Source organism: Chionomys nivalis, chromosome 21, assembly GCF_950005125.1.
Source record: "Chionomys nivalis chromosome 21, mChiNiv1.1, whole genome shotgun sequence".
In the NCBI taxonomy this organism is placed as follows: Eukaryota; Metazoa; Chordata; class Mammalia; order Rodentia; family Cricetidae; genus Chionomys; species Chionomys nivalis.
This window is the reverse complement of record NC_080106.1, coordinates 47,175,741-47,200,403: the sequence shown is the minus strand read 5'-3', so window position 1 is coordinate 47,200,403 and position 24,663 is coordinate 47,175,741. Positions and strand designations below refer to the sequence as shown.

Sequence of the window (24,663 nt, the reverse complement as noted above, 5' to 3'; positions counted from 1 at the left end):
CTAGCCCTGTTTGAAGCCCTTCCTGTGCACATGTGCGCACACACACACACGCACGCACGCACACACACACACACACCACGAGCCCTGAAGGACAGCTGTGCCCCATAAAAGGACAACACACTTTCTCTTTTACTCTAGAAAAGGGGAGTGAAGGATAGGTGGAAAATTGCATGTTGGTGGCTGAGATTACCAGGAGGGTCAGATGCATGGCTGTAATCGGTGCTTGGCTAAGAGAGATGGAATTCTGGGAGGCCAGAGGCCAGGCCCCGTGGAGGACTGAGTCCCTTCTAAGGACAGTGGTGTTTGTGGAGGTCATAGACTGCAGTGCCTAGATCTCACCCTAGCCTCTCCCAGCTCTCACTGCCTTCCTGAAATATACGACAGAATTTCATTCAGGTGAAACACTTTCCGTGTGTGTGTGTGGTGTGTGTGTGTCCGTGTGTCTATGTGTCTGTCTGTGTGTACACACACATGTGTGGAAGGCAGAGCTCAACACTGAGTATCTATCCTCTTCACCTGATCTCCACCTTACTTTCGACACAGTGTCTTTCATGAACCCGAAGCTTGGGTTTAGCTAGGGTGGCTGCTCAGCAGGCCCCAGGGCCTGCTGTATTGTTTCTGCCATCGTGGGATTATAGGTGAGCAGTGTGGCTCAGGATAGGTGTGAGCTGGACACACATCATGGTACATGGAGCATTTCAGTGACCGAACCATCTCCCCGCCATGATGGTTCTCTATTTTAAAGAAAAAGAAATTCACTACATGGACAAATAACAGCAAGGAAGGGATGATGTATCTTAAAACAGAGCTAAAGGAGTTACCATGGCATGCACTTATTGTAGTAAACTTTTGGGGCATCCCAAAGGCATTTCCCCTCTCTTCTAAGACCCGTCTGCACAGGAAGAGCTGCGACGCCTCAGCCACAAGCATCTGGAAACTCTGCAGAAAAGCCTTTCGCAAGCACCGGAGGACGGAAGCACGGCAACGCGTCCTTACCTGGAGCTGGTATTCTTCCGTGCGGCGCAGCTTCTCCAGGCAGCAGATCTTTTGAATTGGAGGTGAATGGTGATTGTCTAAATGTGTCTTCTGAAAAGAAAGGGCTGGGGTAGGAGAGGAGCAAGGTTTAGTAAATTAAAGTTATTTAGGACACCCAGTACATCTGGCTCCAAACAAACACATACAATACTGGAAAGACCAGAGCTTTCTCAATGACTTTTAAGAAATATAAATAAGAGTATGCTTGTGACTGAGGAAGAGAGGGCATGTTTTCTCAGATGAACATCACTCGGGCATTACTTTTATACCAAAGGTCCACAAATAAAACATCACCCTTACCAAAAAAAGATTTATTTTTTATTTGTGTGCATGTGTGTGTATGCACGCACGCGCGCGTGTGTGTGTGTGCGTGCATATGGAGGCCAGAAGAGAGTGTGGGATGCAGTGGAGCTGTGATGGAGGTGGGTCTTATATTAATCTGTTGCTTTCATTGGTTAATAAAGAAACTACCTAGGCCCATTTGATAGGCCAACCCTTAGGTGGGTGGAGTAAACAGAACAAAATGTTGGGAGAAAGAAGCCGAGTCAGTGAGTCACTATGATTCTCCCACTCCAGGCAGACGCAGGTTAAAATCTTTCCTGGTAAGCCAGCTCATGGTACTACACAAAATATTAAAAATGGGTTAGATCAATATGTACGAGCTAGCCAATAAGAGGCTAAAACTAATGGGCCAGGCAATGATTAAAAAAATAGTTTCCATGTAATTATTTTGGGTAAAGCCATACAGGCAGCCGGGTGCCGGGGACACAGCCCCGCCGCTCATATTACAACAGAGCTGAAGTCAGGTAACCACATGCCGTCATGTCAGTGAGCTCTCTGACATGGGTGTTGGGACCAAACCCGAGTCCTCTGCAAAAGCAGCAAGCATTCGTAAGCATTGAGCCTCACTCCAGCCCCTAAGACATCACATTGGAAACATAGAGAAACTCAAGCCCAGGGCCAGCTCACTGATTGCATGTATTTTTCCTTGCTAAAGTGCTTTCTGGGTACGAATTATGATCACTACTGACTCCGAATCAGAAAAAACTTCTCTGTTTTCTCCCGTGGAGGAGATGGGCACTGATTGTTCCATAATCTGTCACCTGACCCCTCGGAGACCAACAGCACACATGGGAGGCACACAAGACTGGGGCCTGGGGCCACTACACTGCAGGCAACAACTGGCTGGGCCCAAAGAAACTACAGCTCGAGCCGGAACTGGAAAGGTTCTGTAGGAACCCCGGGGCTGAGCCTACCTGATACAAGCTGGGGGCCAGATAAGCCTGAAGCTGTAGCAGAAGCCTGTACCCAGAAGCAGTCTCTCCCGGCTCTACCCCTGCCTCCCAGGAGGGCCTGGGATTGGCCAGACCTTCCCAGAAAGCAGAGTGGCTGCAGCTTGAAGGCACAGGACACAGAACAGACCCCAGGGCACGAGAACCCCACACCTGGCTGTCTTTCTAGGTATGGCCCTAGACTACTGTTACAACAACTAAATAAATGTCAAGGGGATGGTATTAGGATAGAAGTGGGAGGGAGCATTTTCATAAAGGGAAGCGCACATCAGTGGGCAATGCGGTTCCACCATCACTGTGAGGCTCCATGGACCATGGCTCTGCCTGGGACACTTGGAATTTGTGACATAAGCAATAAGCAATCTAATCGGGTTTTTAAAGTACACAAGCTGTGGCTCACTCTACGGACACAGGAAAGGCAGTCTTACACCAACAGCCACATAGGCTACAAGTAAGTGACAGAAACACTTGTTGGCTGGGTGCCTGTACTCCAGAACTGAAACTCTAGTCACACCAGTACAGTGGTGTGACCTCGCACACAGCCCTTAACTTCCCGGGGCCTCCATTTCTCCTCTATCAACAGGATCATAGTGCCCACACATCAACAGGAGGTGTGAGGATCGAACAGACATCCATGGGCTGTGTTTTGCATGGTGCCGGTGTATACAGCAAGTGCTCAATAAGTGAGAACATTTTTAAAAAAATGTGTAGCCCAAAGGAGAACAAATTAATCAACTTTTCCATTCAAGTTAACAAACAGGGAAGTCCCCTTCGCATAGAAGTCATTTCACCAAACAAAGGAAAAGCCATTCTGATTTGGAAGTCTTAGTTAGCTGTGGGGATCAGGATAGTGTCCAGTTCCTGCACGAGGAAGATTGCTAAGGGTCTAAGGTCGTTTAAGGGGTGAGGGATACTGCTGGTCAGACATGAGGCACGAAGGTTCCTGATGCCAGGCAGGGCTGGGCTGAAGTCCATCAAGAGAGTGCTTGTTGAGCATGGATGAGACTCTGGGCTCCATCCCCATTAACACACACACACACACACACACACACACACACACACACACACGTCCCGTGTCATTAACTCTGACGCTCACACACAGAGTGACACTGCCCCAGAAAAGGTGAGCAGGCCATTGTCCATCATGTTATTATGGCTCTGTCTGCAGAAACTTCCTTTATTTATTTGTTCATTCATTCATTCATTCATTCATTCGGGTTTTTTTTTTTTTTTTCAAGACAGGGTCTCTCTGTATAGCCCTGGCTGTCCTGGAACTCACTCAGTAGACCAGACTGGTCTTGAACTCACAGAGATCTGTCTGCCTGCGCCTCCTGAGTGCTAGGATTAAAGGAGTGCACCATCACCTCCCAGCTTATTTACTTAGCTTTGAAACAGGCTCTCCGGGCTGACCATGAACTTGTTCCATGGCCAAGGATGATCTTCCTGCCTCTGTCTCGCAGGTGTTGACATTGCAAGCCTGTGGGACAACAGCTGGCTGAGCCACCTTGAAATAGGAGGACTTGGAGGACCTAGGAGAAACTTCCTTCTGGAGACCCTGAAATCCCAAGAGCAGCCCTTGAAAGTGTGTTTAGAAATATCCACACCACTGAGAACTGTGCCCTGCCCCTACTTTTACGGATAACCATTACAGATATGGCCAGAGATTGTCCTTAGTTTTCCAGCAGCTCCTTAGCGAGTGCCTGAAATGGGTGGGCCTGGGAACATGAGCGCCACACACACCATGGTTTGAGAGAACAGGATGTGAGCACATCTGGATAAGAGGCATGTCCCAGCCATGAAGGACAAGATAGGGAGTAGGACAAGTGGCTGAGTGGATGCAGGAGAAAGGCACTGGATGATGGGGGAGGTTGGCCTGGTCTAGGAGGCCCCAGATGATCTGAAGGAGGGTAGTGTTACTGGGTTCCAAGAAGCCTGAGGACCATGGACTGGGGACAGCCAGCATGTGGAGCGGCAGGAAAAAAGGGAGAGAAATTAGTGGGATTCCAGTGCTGGGAGCACGGCTTTGACCTCAGAACAGATGCGCTGCCGTGTCTTCAGCAAGTGGGAAGGCAGGGAAGGACTTTGGTTTCAATTACTGACATAGACAGCCTGGCATGTGGCCACACCATGGTACATACGGGAAGTGGTGATGGTGGCGGGCAGTGCTGCAAGCCAGCAGAGGCCATGCAGATGGAAGAAGGCTTTAAGAAGGAGCAGAGAAGACCACAGGGCTGTTGACACCTGGGAGAAGTGGGCACGGGCTGCCACGCTCCACAAGGGAAACAGCCACCCGGGTTCTGCAGCTAGCTGTACAGGGAACTGCTGCAGCTTGCCACCTCTTCCATAGCCCAGGTCCCCACGAGTGAGCAGTGCAGTCCTCGGAGGAAACCGAGTCAAAAAAAAAAGTGATGTCGGTCAAAGCCAGTTCCAAGTTAAGTTTTCTATTCTTTCTGCTTTATCCTGCGCAGAAAGAAAGATTTCTTTAGAGACAAGAGAATGTGAGGAGTGTCATGCCAAAACCAAAAGTGCACCAAAAAGGAGCATCCATGTATTATGGAGTCAGAGGATCAACGCAGAAATGTCTACAGGTCAAGGAAGTCAAGTTATTCATGAAGAGAAGCTAGGTTAACAGAGCACTAGTCCCAGGCTAGACCACTGCATTGACAGTATGAGCTTAAAGGACCGGGTAGGTTGACATCCATACTGGCCCCTTAATTAAGCGACTTGTGTCAACCTCTCCAGTCCAAGTTTCATCACTGTGAATGCGGTTCAGACCTCATCTTCCAGGGGCACTGTCAGGGCTTACTGAGGCTTACGTACTGCAGTTCTAGTACCTAGCGCATGCTCACGCTGTTTCGGGAGTGGCTTCAGGCAGCCCCCAGAGGACCTATGAAAACAGCCACCATTATGACATCCCTATCGTACAGATAATAGACTTCTTAGGGAAGGGGTGAGTTGTCCACGCTTGAGCTGAAGCGAAGTCTGAACCCAGGCAGGCTGCTTTCATTGTCTGCCTTCTATCCTGAGCAACAAGAACTCACAGGTCTTTCTCAGAATCCGTGTAGTGAAGGAACAAATGAGCGAGCAGTAGAGAGAGTCTCAGTATGCAGGTTGGTAGAGAGCAGAAGTAAGCTCTGTTTTTTTTATAAACTGAGAAGTCCAGGGAAGTGAAATTGACCTTAGTCAGTTTCTCTCTAAAACCTAAGCTGTGTCCCAGTTTTCTAAAACTTCCACAGCCCCCGAGCCACGCCCTCCTATTCCCCCGAGCCACACCCTCCTATTGCCTCTGCAGACAAGCTGGTCTCAGTTGGGCCTCAGTGAAGAGGGAAGGCTAAGCAGGGCGTGGTGGCTCATGCCTGTAATCTCAACAATAGAAGATGACCTCAAGTTCCAGCCCAGCTTACTACATAGATACAGGCTAGCCCACACTATAGAATGAGACCCCCTCAAACATATATAAAAAAAAAAGGGGGGAAAGGTTAGGTCTCCAGGGCACTATGGCTATGAGCACCATCTTCATATCCTCACCATGCTGGAGGAAAAGACCCTTGGAGAGCACCAGCCTCGAGGGCTTGGGGCTCTAAGCAGAGGTAATCTTACTTTTGGCCATGTGTCGAGAGCCAAAACCTACACTTGTAGCTTCCAGCTGCACAGGGCAGAGGCTTGTGACATGCAGAATCCCAACATGATGTGGGAGTCTTCTGTTTTGTGTTGATTTCATTGGTTAAATAAAGACACTGCCTTGGCCCTTTAATAGGACAGAAAATTAGGTAAGCGGAGTAGACAGAACAGAATGCTGGGAGAAAGAAGCCGAGTCAAGCAGCCGCCATGATTCTCCCACTCTAGACAGACGCAGGTTAAGATCTTTCCTGGTAAGCCACCTTGTGGTGTTACACAGATTATTAGAAATGGGTTAATTGAGATGTGAGAATTAGCCGATAAGAGGCTGGAACTAATGGGTCAGGCAGTGTTTAAAAGAATACAGTTTCTGTGTAATTATTTCGGGGCATAAGCTAGCAATGCGGGAGTTGGGTGGGAACACAGACCGCCGCTCCTCACTACACCAACGGCTCTCAATGGTGCTGGACTTCGGTGTTCAAAGCATCATCGTTAAGAGACGGTGAGGATGCAGTTACTGCTTGGTGGGGGAAAGTCCCAAAGGTACCTGGGGCTCCCCCTACCCCCACGGGGAGAAAAACAGAAGGGAAACATGCCAGACTTTAGGATGGATAGGGAAGGAAGTTTGAGCCGGAAACCCAAACTCATTCCAGAAAATGAGCCAGTCTGTGACTGCCACAGGGCCCTTGAGCCCGCTGTATAGCACCCGATCTATGAAGAACTGTAGTGGCCCCCATGGGCTCATGAGGAGAGGCACTATTAGGACATGTGGCTTCGGTGGAATCGGTATGGTCTTGCTGGAGGAAGTGTGTCACTGTGGGGGTGGGCTCTGAGGTCTCATATATGCTCAAGCCATGCCCAGTGTCAGCTTTCTGTGGCTAGCGGGCCAAGATGTAGGACTCTCATCTCCTTCTGCAGCACGTGTCTGCCTGCATGCCATGTCACATCACGACAGTAATGGACGGAACCTCTGGAAACGGAAGCCACCCCAATGAAGTGTTTTTCCTTTATAAGACTTGCAGCGGTCACGGTGCCTCTCTCTTCACAGCAATAGAAACCTAATTAGGACAGAGGCCACTATCAGAAGGCAAGAACAATGGGCTGCAGATGTAAGCACCAAGTGAGCAGGCGTGGCAGACCACCTCTCAGTAACTTACCACACGGGATATAGAGGTACGAGGACCAGGACGAAGACGGAGATCGCCCTTAGCTACCTAGTAAATTCAAGGCAACATTAGATCCCACCCTCCCCCACCCTGAAAAGGGTAAGTTTGAGGAAGTAAAAAAATGAATGGATGAATGAAAGAATGAAAGAAAAATTGGGGGGAATAAAAGAAAAACGAGAAAGAAAAAATTATATTTTGGTTGTGTTGATGGGAACATGGCAGGCAGCAGTAACGAATCCCCGGTGGGATGGGGTCATAGGTTATCTTCATTTAAGAACATCAGTGTCTACTCTAGTGTGCTCTCTTTGGCCTAGATGGAGGCAGGCTACCTGGTCAACTCATCTACTAAACTGTCCATACAGTCAGCACCCACATTTAGGAGCTGGTTGAACTTCAACAGACCCAAGTCACCTGCTTCCTTTCCTGTTGGTTACTGAGGAAAGACACCTTCTAATCTATGAGCTATATGAGTTTCTTATCTAGATAGAAGTGAAACGGTTTTTGATGTGTATGATCATTTTTCCCCTGTAGCAAAAAAATCCAAGAGCTAAGAAGTGACAGTCCTGCCACCCGGAGCGGCCAGTGCCAGGCCTCACATAGCACGGGCTACGGGGTCAACAACACAGGACTGCACAAAGAAAGATTTACAATAAATAATAAAGCAGTCGGTAAAAGATTATGGCTCTAAACAGTGATACATTTCACTAAGTGCTGGGTGGTGGCACAAACATCTCCACCTTTAACATCTGAGGGCCAGCAGGACTTGTCTCCATGTGAGCAGAAAGCTCACGGGCCCACAGTCAATCCCGGAACCAGCTCTGCAGGAGTTCCCACGGGAATGCTAGGACAGAGCGAAACACTGAAGGAAGGGACAGAAGGTGAACATAGCCTGGAAGAGAAGCCTTGAGGGCGGGGAGGCGGTGCTGCCAGTCCAGCACCTGCCTGTGCAAGCATGCGAATCGCAGTTCAGATTCCCAGTGACTGTGCATAGAGCCAGTGTGGCTGCAGGCTCTGAAATCTCAGCACTGGGAGGCAGAGACAGGTGGAGCACTGAAGCTTGTGGCTAGGGAGCCTCACCAAATTAGTGAGCCCCACACACACATGAAAGAGAGAAAGAGAGGGAGAGAGAGAGAGAGAGAGAGAGAGAGAGAGAGAGAGAGAGAAAGAGAGAGAGCCAGTAACTTCACCTGGAGTAAGGACAATGTCTTCAAAACAGCCAGGTGAGTGGAAGGATTGCCAAACGGTTAGAGCACTGACTACTCTTCCTGGGGTTTGGTTCCAGAACCCACATCAGGCAACTCACAGTCATTTGTTAACTCCAGCTCCTGGGTCTCTGATATCCAATTCTGGCCTCTGTGGACACCTGTGTGGTGCGTGCACACACACACATACACACGTGCACACACACACATACACACGTGCACACACACACATACACACACGCACACACTTGCCAATAAATAAAAATAAATAAACAAAATAATCCTTTTTGAGGAAGCAACTGCTGTTGCTCTTCACAACGAGGAAAGCAGTCTCGGAGCTCTGAGCCAGGAACAGCACAGAAACAGAATGACAGCAGAGAGAGCGGCCGTCCTGTGACGCTTCTTCCTGGGGACGCAGAGCTGCACATCAAGGTGGAGTGGATCCGCATCAGAGACAAAAGGCAGATTATCTTGACAGATTTCTATAGTGACTGAAAGAAAGTATATTTTCAAGACCAAAGTTTCTTAGTTATCTGTTCATCTATGTACCTGAATTTTCTCTCCCCAAATTCTGGGTGGAAAATACATCTAGAAGGTTTGAGTTCATTCTGAAGCGATCAGGAAGCTGTAGCTGAGAGAACAATTTCCCACGTTTCCAAAAGCCACAAGAGACAGATGACAGAACAGCTACCCCAAGGATGCACTGAACACTAGTTAAAGACTCTCTGCCCACACACAATGCGCCATGACCAAAGGAGAGCGGCTACAGGGAGCTCCCGTATGGGATCTCCATGTCTAGGTAAGGAAACCGGAGGAAATAAGAGCAGACTGGGAATGTCTACACAAAGGCTACGGCTTGCTACAGTAACAGACTACAGGCTTGGCTAAAGGAAGACGAGGACTAGGGAAGTGCTGGATTCTTGACAATGCTCCTCAAGGAACTGAAGGGCAGGAGAAAGTCTGTGATGGTAGAAGAGCTACACAGGCCTGTGCTTAAACGTCAGTACCAAACCACTTACAACACTGTGTACTTTCCCATTAAAAAAGAAAGAAAGAAAAGAACCAAATAATACTGCAGGCTGAGTGTTCCTGGAACGCTGGAGACAAGGTGCGCTTTGGAGTACCTTCGTGTAAAGAGAGGTACCTTGGGGACAGAACCCGGATCTAAACAGGAAATCCACTTGGGTCCTATATGTCCTACATGGGAAGGTCATCGTATACAATAATTGTAGTGCACCTGTGTTTTGACGGTGACCTATCGCATGGAGACAGATGTGGAATTTCCCACATGTGCTGCTATGTTGGAGAACAAGACTTTGAGTTTTGAAACGTTTCAGATTTCTGAGTCAGGACTACCTAATTTGTATTTCGTTTTCAATTTAACATCCCACCACCGCTTAAAATTCCTCAGCCTCTCACAGATCCCAGGCTCAGGGGTGGCCCTGACCTGACCCTCCCGCCGCCAGCTCAGGAGTGTTAGGAGGGCAGGTAATCACTGCACGCCCAGTGATGCTGGGGCTGGACCGGGGCTTCACGCGTGCTAGGCAAGCCTTCTACCCCTGACAGAGAACATCGCTAGTCCTCAACTTCATTTTCATGATTACTCCAATTTTCTTCTTTCTAAGGGAGTGCTTATTTTGTTAATTATTTAATTATCCTTAAATATCACATTCTTTGATTAATTTATTTGTTAACAATTTAGAATAAGAGATTTATTAGCATATGTAAATACATGCAAGCACATGAGCATGTCATTGCATGTTTGTTTTGTAACACGGTTCTAAGTGATGGATGGTGAAAAAAGTAACCATAAATGAAAAAGGGCTTAGTGGGGCTGAAGAAAGACCCCTTCTCTTCTCAGAACCTCAGAAAGGAGGACCCTCCTCCTGAGAGATCTCATCTTCTATCGCTAGTCCTGGATGGCAGCCAAGAGCAATTTGGGAGAAAATCATCCCAGACAGTGTCATGAGTTCCCACCCTGATTCTCTGAGACTAGAAATTCTTTATCCAAGCCTAAAAGGCACATAATAAACAGAGACCTCTCGAGAGCTCAGAACAGGGTTTCAGAGCCTGATGATCCACCATGTTAGATACACTTTCAAAACTAGAGACTGAGGAAAGCAAACTGTGGATTAAGTCTCTGGACACTGGCAAAGGTTAGCAGGACATGTGCCCTAAAAACAGGCTGGCTCTGCAGCTCGGTGGTGGGAGGGGGCTCCTGAGCAGGGTTGTGGGCCAGGGAGCCCAGGCACACTGACCCCACCCCTGCTGCTGCTCTGCAAGGGTGCTCTGGGTGGGTAAGCTCTGGGTGGGTGCTCTGGGAGGGTGAGCTCTGGGTGTGAGCTCTGGGTGGGTGCTCTTGGAGGTTGAGCTCTGGGTGGGTGCTCTGGGTGGGTGAGCTCTGGGTGGGTGCTCTGGGTGGATGAGCTCTGGATGAGCTCTGGGTGGGTGCTCTGGGAGGGTGAGCTCTGGGTGTTAGCTTTGGGTGGAAGAGCTCTGGGTGGGTGCTCTGGGTGGGTGCTCTGGGTGGATGAGCGCTGGGTGTGAGCTCTGGGTGGGTGCTCTGGGAGGGTGAGCTCTGGGTGTGAGCTCTGGGTGGGTGCTCTGGGAGGGTGCTCTGGGTGTGAGCTCTGGGTGGGTGCTCTGGGAGGGTGCTCTGGGTGTGAGCTCTGGGTGGGTGCTCTGGGAGGGTGCTCTGGGTGGGTACTCTGGGTGGGTGAGCTCTGGGTGGGTGCTCTGGGTGGATGAGCTCTGGGTGAGCTCTGGGTGGGTGCTCTGGGTGGGTGAGCACTGGGTGTGAGCTCTGGGTGGGTGCTCTGGGAGGGTGCTCTGGGAGGGTGAGCTCTGAGTGGGTGCTCTGGGTGGGTGAGCTCTGGGTGTGAGCCCTGGGTGGGTGCTCTGGGAGGGTGAGCTCTGGGTGGGTGCTCTGGGAGGGTGAGCTCTGGGTGGGTGCTCTGAGTGGGTGCTCTGGGAGGGTGAGCTCTGGGTAGGTGCTCTGGGTGGGTGGTCTGGGTGGGTGAGCTCTGATGGGGGCCCTCATCTGACAACAGAAGCTTTTCAACAATGAAGAACTGGTGGTGTTGCTCACTCTGTAAGGTGTGACGTGGCATGCTGGGAGTATCCTTACAGAGACATATGCTCAGAGAATCAGGGAGCGGAGCTAGTGAGATGGCTCAGTGGGGAAAGACGCTTGATTCCAAGGATCTGAGCTCAGTACTTGGAACCCACATGGTACAAGGTGAGAACTGACTTCTGAACATTGTCCTTTGACCTCCACATGTGTGCACTGTGGTGTGAACATTCACACAGACAGGCATGCACACATGCATGCATACACACAGACTCTCTCTTGTAATAAAAATTAAAAAGTTCTGTGGCATGACTCTCTGGCTTGGCTCCGTGGCACAGCTCCGTGGCACGGCTCCATGGCACAGCTCCGTGGCATGTCTCTCTGGTAGAACATTAGCCTAAATTACATGATGCCTCTGTCAGAAACAAACACAAGTATCAGAATGGTGGGAAAGGACTGGAGACTGAATCTTCAGCTGAGGTGGGGATTTGGTGACACATTATTTTCTTCTTTTTGTTTTGTTTTGAAATTCATTGTCATCATCACAAATACAACAGTAACAACCAAACAATACAACCCAGGTTAACCACAGAACAGAATAATACCTAAATGACGGTAAAAGGGCATGAGAAAAGAAACACCCATGCCTCATCACAGAAAGAACCTCCAAGATGAAATGAGAGTCAACAAATTAAAATGTCTTAACTTGAATATAGTAAATCTAAATCATTGGTTTAAAAAAAAAAATCTTCAGGAGCTGGAGAGATGGCTCCGGGCTTAAGAGGGTATACCACTCTTCCGGGCAGTCTGAGTTCGGTTCCCAGCACCAAGCTCAGGCAACTCAACTCTGTAACTCAAGCTCTGTAACTCCAGATCCAGAGGATCTGATGCCCTGTGCAGGGAGCTACACACACACACACACACACACACACACACACACACACACCACTTTAAAATTTAAACTAAAAGTGTAGTGTTTGTCAGGTCTCAAATACTTATAGTTTTCGCCTGCCCCATCCACCTTCCTGTTGTTCCGCAGTTCCTGGCAGAGTGAGATTGAATCTTGCCAGGCAGCTTGGCCTGGAAAATGCGAATGTTTTCTTCGTGTCTTCACGCACAGGCAAATGGAGGCCAGGAGCTGGCTTCCAGGATCTTCCTCCATTGCTCTCCACCAGGCTGTTACACGCACAGTTCAGCGGACAGTGAGCTCCAGGGATCCACTTGTCTCCCCGACACTAGGGCTGCAGGTATGCATTGCTCTTAGGAGGGTGCTGGGGATCCAAGCTTAGGCATGCGGCATGCCAGGCCAGGCACGTTTCCTGCTCAGCTGCCTTCCCAGACCAGAGCCTGAGTCCATTTATCTCAGCCGCGGTTCCAGCATTAGTTACGTGTGGGGATGCATGGTCTTCTAGTAACAGGGGGCTGATTAAGTAAAGTATGACGTATGGAAATGCTGAATAATACTAGCAAATCTTAAAAGGAAAATACTGATTTACACTGACTAACTCAAACATACTGCAGAACATAGTCCTAGGTATGTGTATATGGCAAGTTCCTGTTTTGGGTAATTTTTGAGTACATAGAAATGAAATTCCACAAATACACCCATTGCCAATACAACCATCACAATTTAGCAATGGGCTCTCTCAGTAGATGCATGATCAATGATGATTACTTAAGCGCATATTCTATATACTCCAAAAGTTACCGTGAAAAACTCACACAAAAACTATGTCGTTTGATGACTTTTAAATCTTTTACTTTTATTTTTTTAAAGGCCTTCCAAAGCATGATTGTGGAATGACAGTTGTAAAAAGCCAAACCACAGAAACAGAAACAACCTGGCAACACTGTAACCTTCAGCACAGGTTTCCCAAGTGCAGACACTATGCAAGGGAGGGAGGCTGCAGGAGACAAACAAGCAAACCCCAAAACAGAACACAGCAACATCAACAACAAAACACGTGGGAGAAAAACTGGGCACTTCGGGGAAAATAGCTCAGACACACACGTGCGATGGTTCTTGTTTTCTTTGAAATGTACAGCGGCATCTATTCTGGTCTTCCTAAAGGTGGGCCAATACACAGAACCTAACGCCAAGGTTCAGGGCCCAGGTTCCTGTGGCCCGGCTTCAGCATTCATCCAAAAGGGGCCAAGGAACTTCCCAGGGCAGGGTGCACAATGCAGGCCTTGTCAGAGCCACTGAAGCGAAGAGGCCAGATCAGGGCATCCCAAGCCACCGCAGACCAACGAAGGGAACCCGGCACACCCGGACGCGCGAAATGTCAACTCCTCGACGACCAGGTCTCCAGGGAGAATGCGACTTCTCACTGAAACTAGGACACGGGGCTTTCTGTGAGAAGCCAGCAGGGGGGCTCTGCTGTCCCTGCAATGGTGCAAGGACCACTTCCATACAACAGACACCCTGTGGCCTGCTATTGCACTGTGACAAGTCAGCTTCTGCCTATTTGTTGGATTTCTAGTAACAGCTTTGGGGAAGTTCCAGAGAAAACCCCAGATAAGAGCAGGGTTGAGGTCAGCACCCACGCTACATCTGCCTTCAGCTCTGTTGCCACTGGCTGCCACTGTGCCTGTCACGGACAACGGCTATTTCCTCACGGAGACTTCAGCATTTACCTTCATCCCAGACACTCCAGAGTTAGACAAAAGACCAATGTCAGCCAATAGGAGGAACATACCAGGGCACGGTTTGAAGGGAAGGCACCAGCGGCCTCTTCAGACCCTGTCCCTTCAGAGCCACACCGCCTGTGCGGCTCCCCGAGAGCCTTATCTCAACCCTGGTATTGCTGCCACAGATGAGAGAGACCAGGCCAGAGGTCGCATGCACAAGCCGAGGGAGGGGACAGCTTAGTGAGAGAGGAGGGCAGGTACAACGGGCAATAACGCACCAAATATTTCAAGAGGTTCACGTGTCTATAATAAACTGTTTGCAAGAATCAGTTTCAGTTTCTTTGAAAAATGAAAATTTAAAGATAACCTAAAGATGTATTTCCATGAAAAGACTCTCAGTTCAACGTGCATGCCAAGGTGGCTAGCTGCAGGCCCTGCGTCCTGCCACGCCGTGCAAAAGAGCATCATGGTTAGCTGGTGACGGCATCAGAGACAACAAAACATCTATATATTCCTTGAGACAATCTCCCGAAAGATGGCAGCATGTAGAGAAAGGATATCTTAAAATTTCATGCAGATAACAATGTGGCCCTGAAACAATCCTGGCTTCATTAAAAAATAAAAATAAATTATAGACTCTTAATTGAATGGGGCTCCATGAAATTAATAGTGATGTAATATTAAATGCACTGATGTTCTCTATGTATTCAGTTATAAAGTCACAAAGCATGAGTGGTAAACAGAATATAAAAAGAGAGATTAAAAAATCACAAATTTCATTTGCTGTTTCCTGTTTCTTTTCTTAATTGCTTCCATCTCACTCAGTATTCCAAAAGTAATTTTTCAACTTTTAAAGTAATAACACCATTATTCTCTTAGGTTTGCCAGAGATGTGAGAAGGGAAAATTGCATGAATGGAGGGAGGCAGCATGTGACACCTTTTACCAATCTGTGCAATTTCTATTACTGAATCATAAATATTTAAGGACATACATCCAAGCCACCACGCAGGAAAATTCTATATTGAACACTATCAAGTGAATATGTCTTTTTAGTAAACAATGTTTTCTGCCATTATCTAGATCACAGAAAAATAGCCTGCATTTCAGATTTGGAAAATTGGGCAAATTAAATGTTGGTCTGAACGGTACAATACAAGTCTGTCTCTGATTTTTTCACTTCTTGTGCGGTAATGGATAAGAGGATGCATGCAAACACGTGGCTCTTTATGGAATAAAGTGTGCATGCTGTCTTTTAGGCCTGCAATCTGACTTCCCCCATGGACACTGGATTATTAATGGGAATAGGTAATAAATGATAAGAGAGGGCTCTTGGCAGCCACTGTCCAAAGTTCATGGTGTTACACAACATTGGATCTGTTCCTTCACCTGCCGGGAGCTATCTGATGCTACTCGCTCGCTCGCTCACTCTGGGAATCCATCTCCCTACTTCCACCCCACCCAGCATCTGGCTGGGTGATGAGCCATGGCTGAGGACTCGGGCCTCCTTTCCATTACTAAACTTTGGAATCTGGTTATAGAATTATGCCTCATGTATTTTCATCTGCCAAATGACCATAGTGGCTTGTTATCTACTTCCTATAGAAACGAGGCATGTGCTGGGAAAGTAAATTTATAAAAATTAGGGTTTTATTAGACTCACCCATGGTCTGTTCTACTCTCCTGATCCTGGCAAGAACTCTCTCCCTCAGCTGTGTCAGGAAGATGGCATTAGAACTCTCTCCCTCAGCTGTGTGTCAGGAAGATGGCAAGAACTCTCTCCCTCAGCTGTGTGTCAGGAAGATGGTGTTAGAATTCTCTCCCTCAGCTGTGTGTCAGGAAGATGGCGTTAGGCACACCAGGACCCACTCTCAAAGGAGACCTCCGGGCCTCCTTACACTTGAATTTTCTAGACTCTTAAAGGTTAAACGTGTGAAAGGATGGTGGCTTGAGAATTTGTAGGCTGCATTCAGTGCAGGTGCCCTTATAGGGGTCCAGACAAGGGCAGCGGGGCAGGGTCAAGGCAGAATCGCATGATCCAATCATCCCAGCTGCTAAGTAAATTGATTTTTGTGCCCGGCTCTCTGGTACAGTCTGGTGGGTTATTTTCTGCCTTTTCTTTTGGGAAAGTTGTTCTAATTTACACAGCTGATTCTAAGGTCTTAGGATTTGAAAATAAGAAAGGGCATTCTCAAACCGGTTCCTGCTGGGGATGTGGCTCACTTGGACAGTGCTGGAATAGCACTTGCCTGAGGCCCCGGCTCCAAGAGCAGCACCATAACAAAGCAAAACCAAAAGCAATCAAATCATTTTTTTTTTTGGATTTTCGAGACAGGGTTTCTCCGTAGCTTTTGGTTCCTGTCCTGGAACTAGCTCTTGTAGACCAGGCTGGACTCGAACTCCCAGAGATCTGCCTGCCTCTGCCTCCCGAGTGCTGGGATTAAAGGCGTGCGCCACCACCACCCAATAAAAATCTAAAGGGGGCTGGGAGGTGGCTCAGTGGATAAAGTGCTTTCTGCACAAGGAGTCTGAATTCCCAGGACCGACGTAAAACCTGCGAGCCGTCAGCCAAGCAGTTAGTAAAGGCGTAGTGGCTTGGCTGACAAGAGGTTGGATAACCGAGACAAATGGGGTGCTGCATCCCTACAATCCCAGTACCGGGAGGCTGAGGCAGGAGGGCTGAAAGTTCCAGGTCAAACCAAGTTACACGGTGAGACTGACTCAAAAAAGTAACTAAGCAAATACTCCAGTAAGTATTAAAACACAGATACATGAGAATGGAGTGTTTATACAAATCTATTTGAGAGCTACTGCAAAACATGCCCTAAAATATAACCCCCCTGACCTTGGGCATACAAAATAAGGACCTTTGAAAGTGGTAAAGAGTCAGAAACCAGATAGCTGTCATCTCCTCTGTCCTTGGTGAGGGACAATTAGTTGGGCCAGCTTGACTCCACTTCAAGCCATGAGGTAAGGGGTGAAAAAGGAATCAATTTGTAGATTTGGCCAAGGTGTCTACAAGAATAAATAAAAACACACCCAGGGTTTTGTGGAATTATAAACCTTGTGTCTAATCCTGGCTTCTGAACACGTCTGGTTGGGGCTCCTAGGAAGCAACTTTTCCATTGCTTCAGGCGGATCTGAGTTAGGTTTTTCTTCCTTATAATAATCTCCCAGCAAGAGAAGAAATTACGATTGATTCCTTTTTGCTGAATGCTTAAAAATAAAAATCTCTTCTAACTATAATTATGCTTTAGTTCCAGCCAACACAGTTTATACCGGAGGCATATTTCAGTCCTCTTCTCTCCTCCCAGAACATGGGAAAAGCACAAAATAACATGGTCTCACACACCTCTCTGTAATGTATTCTGTAAGGGTTTAGCATATACTTACTTTTCAGGGTCTAGCAGCCTCCCTGGAATGCTGCTGGGGGCCTGCCTAGCTCCTTCCTTCGGTACAATTAGGCTCCAGTGGGAGCCTCCATCAGGAAACATAGCTTTTAGGGTACAAGGATCTGGTGTCCACAATAGAGGCTGCATGGTCTCTGTAGCACCTCCTACTCCAGGACCCCTAGGGGACTGAGCTGAAGGAGGCTTCAGCCAAAGCCACAACCTCCCTGCCCCCACCCCTCCCATCCAAAAGCAGTTCCTTACTAAAGCCCCTCAGGAGAACCCAGACTCACACTCCACTTTAGGATCCCGAGTGGAAGCAAAGTGGAATGAGCACGTGCCATTAGTTTGCTGTACTTGGGTGACTATGGACCACGGCAACTCCATCTGAGGTTATGACCCTGGGACACAGCAGACAGACTTAGGACGCCACAGAGGCAGCAAGCGAGCATTTGCATAAACTCAGATCTCCTGCGGGGGCATCTAAGGCCAGAGACAAAACAGGCTTTCCACCCAGACAATCTGCAGACCATCTTCACAGGACCAGTTGTCCATCCTTGTCCCTTCAGAGACAGGCAGTCCATCTTCCATTCTAGGACAAAGGTTCTTTCCCTAGTACTGTTTGCCCGGGATGAGGCAAACTGACTTTGTGTTTATTTCTCTTTGATATCCAATATTCTGAATTCCGCTGAACTGAGTAGAAAAGAAAATCTTGGGATAAAATCCCAGAGAATTCTGTCTATACTTGATGGTGCAATGAGGTCGTTACAGCCTGAAAGAAAATCGTTCATTTATCTATCATTTGTTTCAAGGATTGAAAGAACAGGGCTCGGGAGATGCCTCAGCTTGTAAAATACTTGCATTGAGGACCTGAGTTCAATCCTCCAGAACTCAACTTAAAAAAAAAATGCATGTGGGTCCTGGGGCACGCTTGACAGCCAGCCTAGCCCACTTGCTGAGATCTAAGCCATTGAGAGACCTTGTCTCAAAAGGCAAAGTGAGGAAGAACCTGAAGAAGTACTCCAAGGTTGTTCTGTGGCTCACACACATGCACACATGTAAACCCACGTAAACACACACACACACAAGAATTAAATATATAAAACCAGTCAACTGATCAGTCAGAAAAAATGCAACTCTGCTTGCCCAGGTAAGCAAACTCCTGATTGAACCAGTTCCCTGGCTGACTGTCCTATAAACTCATCTGGCCCTGACTCCCCATGCAGCTCCTGTCTTGGGCTGAGTCAGAAGCAAGCTAAGGGTGGGGAATGGTCCCGCACAGGGAAGAGCTGCTCTCTGCAGATGTGCTTGCTGCCCCTGATATACCTCACTTTTCTTTTTTAAAACTATTATGTATACAGTGCTCTGTCTGCATGTGTGCCTACAGATCAGAAGAGGGTGCCAAATCTTATTACAGATGGTTGTGAGCCACCATGTGGTTGCTGGAAATTGAACTCAGGACCTCTGGAAGAGCAGCCATCTCTCCAGCCCCCACCTCACTCTTTATTGAGGGCGCTTCTCCGGGGCCCTATGAGAGCACCCAGATTGACTGATGGCCAAAGGTGGGCCATCCACATCGCTGAGCAGAACCTCCGCCACTGGGAACTGTTCTTGCCTACAGTGTGTAATTCAGATCCACTTTCCCGATTTTCTTCTTAAAGACTTGCTCTCACTTTGCTGTCTAAGATGTCTTAATTCTGAGGCTCAAGCAATTCTCCCGCCTTAGCTCCCTGCAGTAGGGACTACAAGATACATCATGGTGCCCAGCTCTTGCAACTTAAAAACAAAAATTCATTTGACTGCTTGTTTATGGGGTGGGCGTATCATGTGTGCGGAAGTCAGAGGAGAATTCTCTCCTACCATGTGGGTTCCAGGGACAGAACTCGGGTGGTCGGGCTTGGCAGCAAGTGCCTCTGCCCGCTGAGCCATCTCACTCACCCTCCTGCAACTATACAAAACCACTGTCTTCGTCTGCTCTAAAATCCTTTCCCTCAGAAAGTGCTTCAAGTCAATGATGATGGAATAGCAGAGCCAGGGTGACACAGAACCACCGGAAGAAGCTTGGTTCTGCCCTAGCCTAAGCCTCTAAACTGCACCTCCCATTTCAACCCTCAGGTTCAGACACTTCTACCAGTTGCTCACTATGAAAGAGGCCTTGGGTTCAGAATCAAGTACCAAAAAGTAAGAAAATAAGTAAGCTCCTGCAAAGGTGATAAGAGCATCTACTTCATAAACTTATCGTAAGGAATAAAAAAAAAAAAAAATGACGTATGGAAAAATCTCCCAGCCGGCCGACCTATCCCTTGTACATATCTAATGAACAATAAGGTTTGTCTGTTTATCCTAGAAGCTTGTCTTGTTGCAACAACTGAGAATTCTGGGAGAAAATGTTGAGAAAGCTCTAACTCCTTTGAATCCGCAGGGTTTGAAGAAGAGCATCCCATGCATGAGTGAAACAGGCCTGGGCACGCAGGGCACAGGGGTGACACGGGGCACAGGGGTGACCCGGCACACGGGAGCAGGGGTGACCCGGCACACGGGGCACAGGGGTGACACGGGGCACAGAGGTGACCCAGTACGCGGGGCTCAGGGGTGACATGGGGCACAGGGGTGACACTGGGCACAGAGGTGACCCAGCACACGGGCACAGAGGTGACCCAGCACGTGGGCACAGAGGTGACCCAGCACACTGGGCACAGAGGTGACCCAGCACACGGGCACAGGGGTGACCCAGCACACGGGCACAGGGGTGACCCAGCACACGGGCACAGGGGTGACCCGGCACACGGGGCACGGGGTGACCCAGCACACAGGCACAGAGGTGACACGGGGCACAGAGGTGACCCAGTACGCGGGGCTCAGGGGTGACATGGGGCACAGGGGTGACACTGGGCACAGAGGTGACCCGGCACACGGGCACAGAGGTGACCCGGCACACAGGCACAGAGGTGACCCAGCACACGGGCACAGGGGTGATCCAGCACACGGGCACAGGGGTGACCCAGCACACGGGCACAGGGGTGATCCAGCACACAGGCACAGGGGTGACCCGGCACAGCAGTCCCCTACCTGGTGGTCGTCCGAATGGTGTTTTCCTTTGTGTGATTGTGTTCTTTGCTCACTTTTTCTGTAAGGAGACAGAACGAAACACATGCCTTGGGTTACGCTCAGTTTACTTACATCTTTTAGATAGAAACACCCAGTTTCTCTCTTATCTTATTGGGAAAATCAAACGCATCTAGACGCAGCCACAAAACTACTAAACACCGAGCAAAAAGAACTAGCGAGTTAGGTGTGGGTGCTGCCTGGTTGTAACTCGGCCTCAGTAAGCACGAGTGCATACCACACACCCAAACATGCACGCAGGTTCGGTGCACAGGAAAAGTTGTTTCTTCCCATCCTTCCCTAGCTGGTAATTCCTGTTTTCCTCAGTTAAGCCCTCCAACTGCAGTTGTGGCAACTGTTCTGTCCCTAGCTCTGACGACAGTCTGCGTTGTTGGACTCCTTCCGAGGATGGCCAGAGAGCTCTTGGTGCTGTCATGGACTGCTTATTCTAATAAATGTCACCAGGAACAGAATGATGTCATTAGACAAGAGGTAAGCGTGCTCCTCGTGCATCCTGAGGTCTGTATGCCGCAGCTGTCAGAAATTACTGAATTGGATTTCAAGAACACCAAGTTGAACCGTAGCCTCGCTGACCCCGCACAAACATGAGGACTCTCCCCTGACCATCCCAGCTCTCGATGGCTTCTCTGAAGCATTTGCAGAAAACCTGGCCAACCTACAAAGCTTTCAGATCTTATGACCAGGTAGGTTTAAAAAAATAAAATCTCATCTTGGGGACTTTTTGCAAAATGTAAACAAGGCTTATACACCTTTCCCAGCTGCCTTTGACTGAGGGGACCCTAAGGAAGCTAACTTGTGCGTGTTTACACGCACACCCCCTTCCCCTCCTTCCAACAGTGACACCAAGGGAGGAGCTGGATGGCCTGTTAGCATCCACAGTTGCTAGCTAGCTAGCATGCAGTGTAGGCAGGATGGCTTGTCTGGGGTCACCTAGGCTGTGTCTGTGCCAGGGTGGGTCCTCTCAGAGCCACACAGTCCTGCCTTCAGCTGATCCATACTCTTAAATCACTGTCTATGAAGCCTAGGCTTTTAGAAAAGGGACAGCATGAGCAAGGCCCTTTAAAGCTTACTGAGTTAGTAATCTCCACCACTTTAGAGAATCTCAGTGTCACTGAGAGCCACTCAGTTGGGGCAGTGTCACCAGGCCACGGAGAAGCTGACCTGTCAGGGTGGCACTGACTTCAGCTTGTTCCCTGCCTGTTTCTAAGGGTACAACAGTGCCATATGTAACAGGGATGTGAAGGCTGTCTGCTCTATCAAACTTCAGTGAGAAATGACTGACGGAAAAACTCCATGAAGACCCAGATGAGGGCGTGTGTTTGTGTGTGTGTGTGTGTGTGTGTGCCAGAATACCAGTCTTGTAAACACACAAAACCAGTCTTCGTGGTCTAGGAGGAGCAGCACGGCAGATTCTCCGGGGACAAACAGGAGAAGCTTGGAAAAGCAGAGAAAGCACAGCTCAGGCACCAGACCCTTCACAGGGCTAAATTCCTGCACCTCTGGATTCCAAGCATTTGAAGGAAACAAGGTTGATCTACAAAAACACCCTCTTAGACCACAGCTGGAGACAGCCTTCGTGCTTCCTCTTTTTACTTTCCTCGCTCTCTCTCTTTTTAATTTTTTCAGCAAGATATAATAAAAATTTCACTAATTCAGGCAATATGATTTTTCCCAGCAATACAGGTTCACTTGGAGGACATGGAAGTTTCTCTTTCGCCATTAGAAAGAAATGGCCATGAATAAGATCAACACAACACCTCCCAGAGGTGCATGTTTGAGCCTGGCCAAAGGGATCACCAGAGAACTGCACAGAGTCCTAATTTCCAACCATGTTAAAGCCAGTTGGGCAGGTGAGAGGGCTCAGCAAGCAGAGGGATTGATGCCAAATGTGAGGGTCTGAGCTCTACCTCTGGGCTCCATGTGCTGGGAGAAGGGAAGCAGCTTCCAAACGCTGTCATGTGACCGCCACATAAATAAAATCCTAACATTTTCTACAAGTGAGTTAGGAATCCGATTTGGCAACACCTCATTAATATTGCGGTATACACAGAACAGATCCTTCCAAACCCCCTATGGTGTGGGTTACCTCCCCTTCCCAAGAAGGGCTTCCCTTCCAGTGTCATGTCCCACCATTCACCTACCCGAGAGCTGAAAAAGAAGCTCAGAAGCCATCTTCACGGAGATGTCCTGGCTGAAGAGATTCCTCTCCGGGGGAACTCTACCTTCTGGAAGCTTCTGTAAGGGTTCAGTTTTCTCTCGCCCCATTAAAGTGCTGTAGCCAAGGGTCCGGCTGGGAGATATGGGGACTGGGGAGTCCTGGATGTCCACCTCCATGGGTTCCTCTTTAACTTTCACTGCTTGTGTTTCCTTGTAGCTTTCCGCTGCAAGAAGGTGAGTGAGAGAAACCAGAGCCGTCCTTCATTCTGAAGCAAACCCAGTTTCTGCCGTCTTTCTGTCTGTCTGTTGTGCTGGGACTTGAACCCAGGGCCCAGTGCATGCAAGGGGTGCACATGCTCCACCCTGAGGTGTATCCCCAGCCAACTCAGTCGCTAATTACAAAGAAAACCATGAGGTTTGTGTTAGAAAAGAGTCTAGAAGAGTGGGTACCACCGGACTCTAGGACACAGTGTGAAACCATTGGCTCCACCCACCTGGCTTCCAGAAAAGGCTGGAAACAGAGTGGTGCACCCAAGGTCACAGAATTAACAGCCTGGCTGCCTAGAACCTCAGGCTTCTTGGTGAGGGATTCCCTGACCGACCCTAAGTCCAGTGCTGACTGTAAACAGAGAAAGCAGCCAGAGACTGTTCTGACTTTATAGCTCAGCCAGTTTCAGCGAATCAGATAAGAGCGAGCTTACTAAAATGACAACTTCTTCCCTGTCTCTAAAGCCCGCATCAAGAATTTTCTCTCTAAGAAGGCATCTAAAGGACAAAGGTCAAACGAGGTGGATTCTTTGGAGGCATTTCTACCTTTCTGGGGGCTACTAATGCTTGAGACCGCTTCTCAAGTTAACTGAAGCCCAGATTTACACCTAGAAGCGGTCTCAGAGCCCAGAATGAGGGCAGATCACAACCGCTCTTCCTCAAAGTTTCTAGACAGCCATTTGCTTTGCGAGCCTGGGTGTCTATGGTCATGCACTCCTTGAGTGAAGCACAGGACATGCCTGGACCAAGGTGGGTCGCTTCATCCAGGCACGAATTTGGACACATTTCCAAACCAGTAAACATGTATTAGTAACTACCGAGTACACAGCACCCTGGAAGACAAAAATCAGAGATGACTGGGACACTTAGCTAAAGGACAGACAGGCAGTGGGTTGAGCAGTAACCCAGCATCCGACCATGAGACCCTGTGAACACAGTCCTGTTTGGGGGAAAGCATTTCACAGATGTGACTAAGGACCCAAGATGAATGAAGTTTTAGTGGATAACCCAGGAAAACTTAAAGCCAGTGACAAGGGTCCTTCTTAGAGACAGGAAAGGACAGAATCAAGAAAGACTTTGGAGTTGCCGTGCAACCAGCCAAAGAGCTGCACAAAATAAGACAAGGCAAGGAATGAAACCCCTGAACCAGGTTAGGACGGCAACCACCACCACCACAGCCGCATGAAGCAGCTACCGAGTTTCTCGATATGCCACGCAGCTGCACAGCAGAGGCGGAGAATGCACAGGACAGAACAGTCTTCTGACAACTGACAGAACAGTATTTGCAAGCACGGACTCCTGGGTCAGTCCAGCAACGGGGAGAGAGCCATCAGTGCCGCAAACTGCTGAGCGGAGCGGGGAGGAAAGTCAAACAAGCAAACAGAAGAGCACTTTAAATTAAACCATTAAAATTAATCTGTGGTTACCAATGCGAGCTTATCATAAGAGTGCTAATTTTTTGTTTCTCTTCCTAATGCATTACACACGATTCTTGTGAAAAAACTGTCAATTCTTTGGTCAGCAGTTGAACTTTGGGATACTAGAATATTTCATCTATATTTTTTCCCCTTCTCCTCTCAGTGACAAACTGTTTTCCCCTCAGTAGATCTAAGTAGCTCTTAAAAAGAGTTCGCCGATTCAGTCAGGCATGAAAAAGAGAGGTGGAAGAAGAAAAGGAGGAGGGAGAGAGGGGAATGGAGGGGGTAGGAGG

The 24,663-nt window shown here is 48.6% G+C and overlaps 1 protein-coding gene across 4 annotated transcripts in view; it reads right to left on the bottom strand.

Annotated features, from left to right (window-relative positions):
• Znf827 (zinc finger protein 827) overlaps positions 1-24,663 on the bottom strand; it is a 179,849-nt gene that overhangs the window by 66,670 nt on the left and 88,516 nt on the right. For all 4 annotated transcript variants that reach the window (XM_057753775.1, XM_057753776.1, XM_057753777.1 and 1 more), the window contains exons 6-8: positions 22,670-22,909; positions 20,472-20,529; positions 997-1,100 (exon numbers count right to left, since the gene is read on the bottom strand). In XM_057753775.1, coding sequence (XP_057609758.1) covers positions 997-1,100; positions 20,472-20,529; positions 22,670-22,909 — 402 coding nt within the window. The remainder of the gene's footprint in view (positions 1-996; positions 1,101-20,471; positions 20,530-22,669; positions 22,910-24,663) is intronic.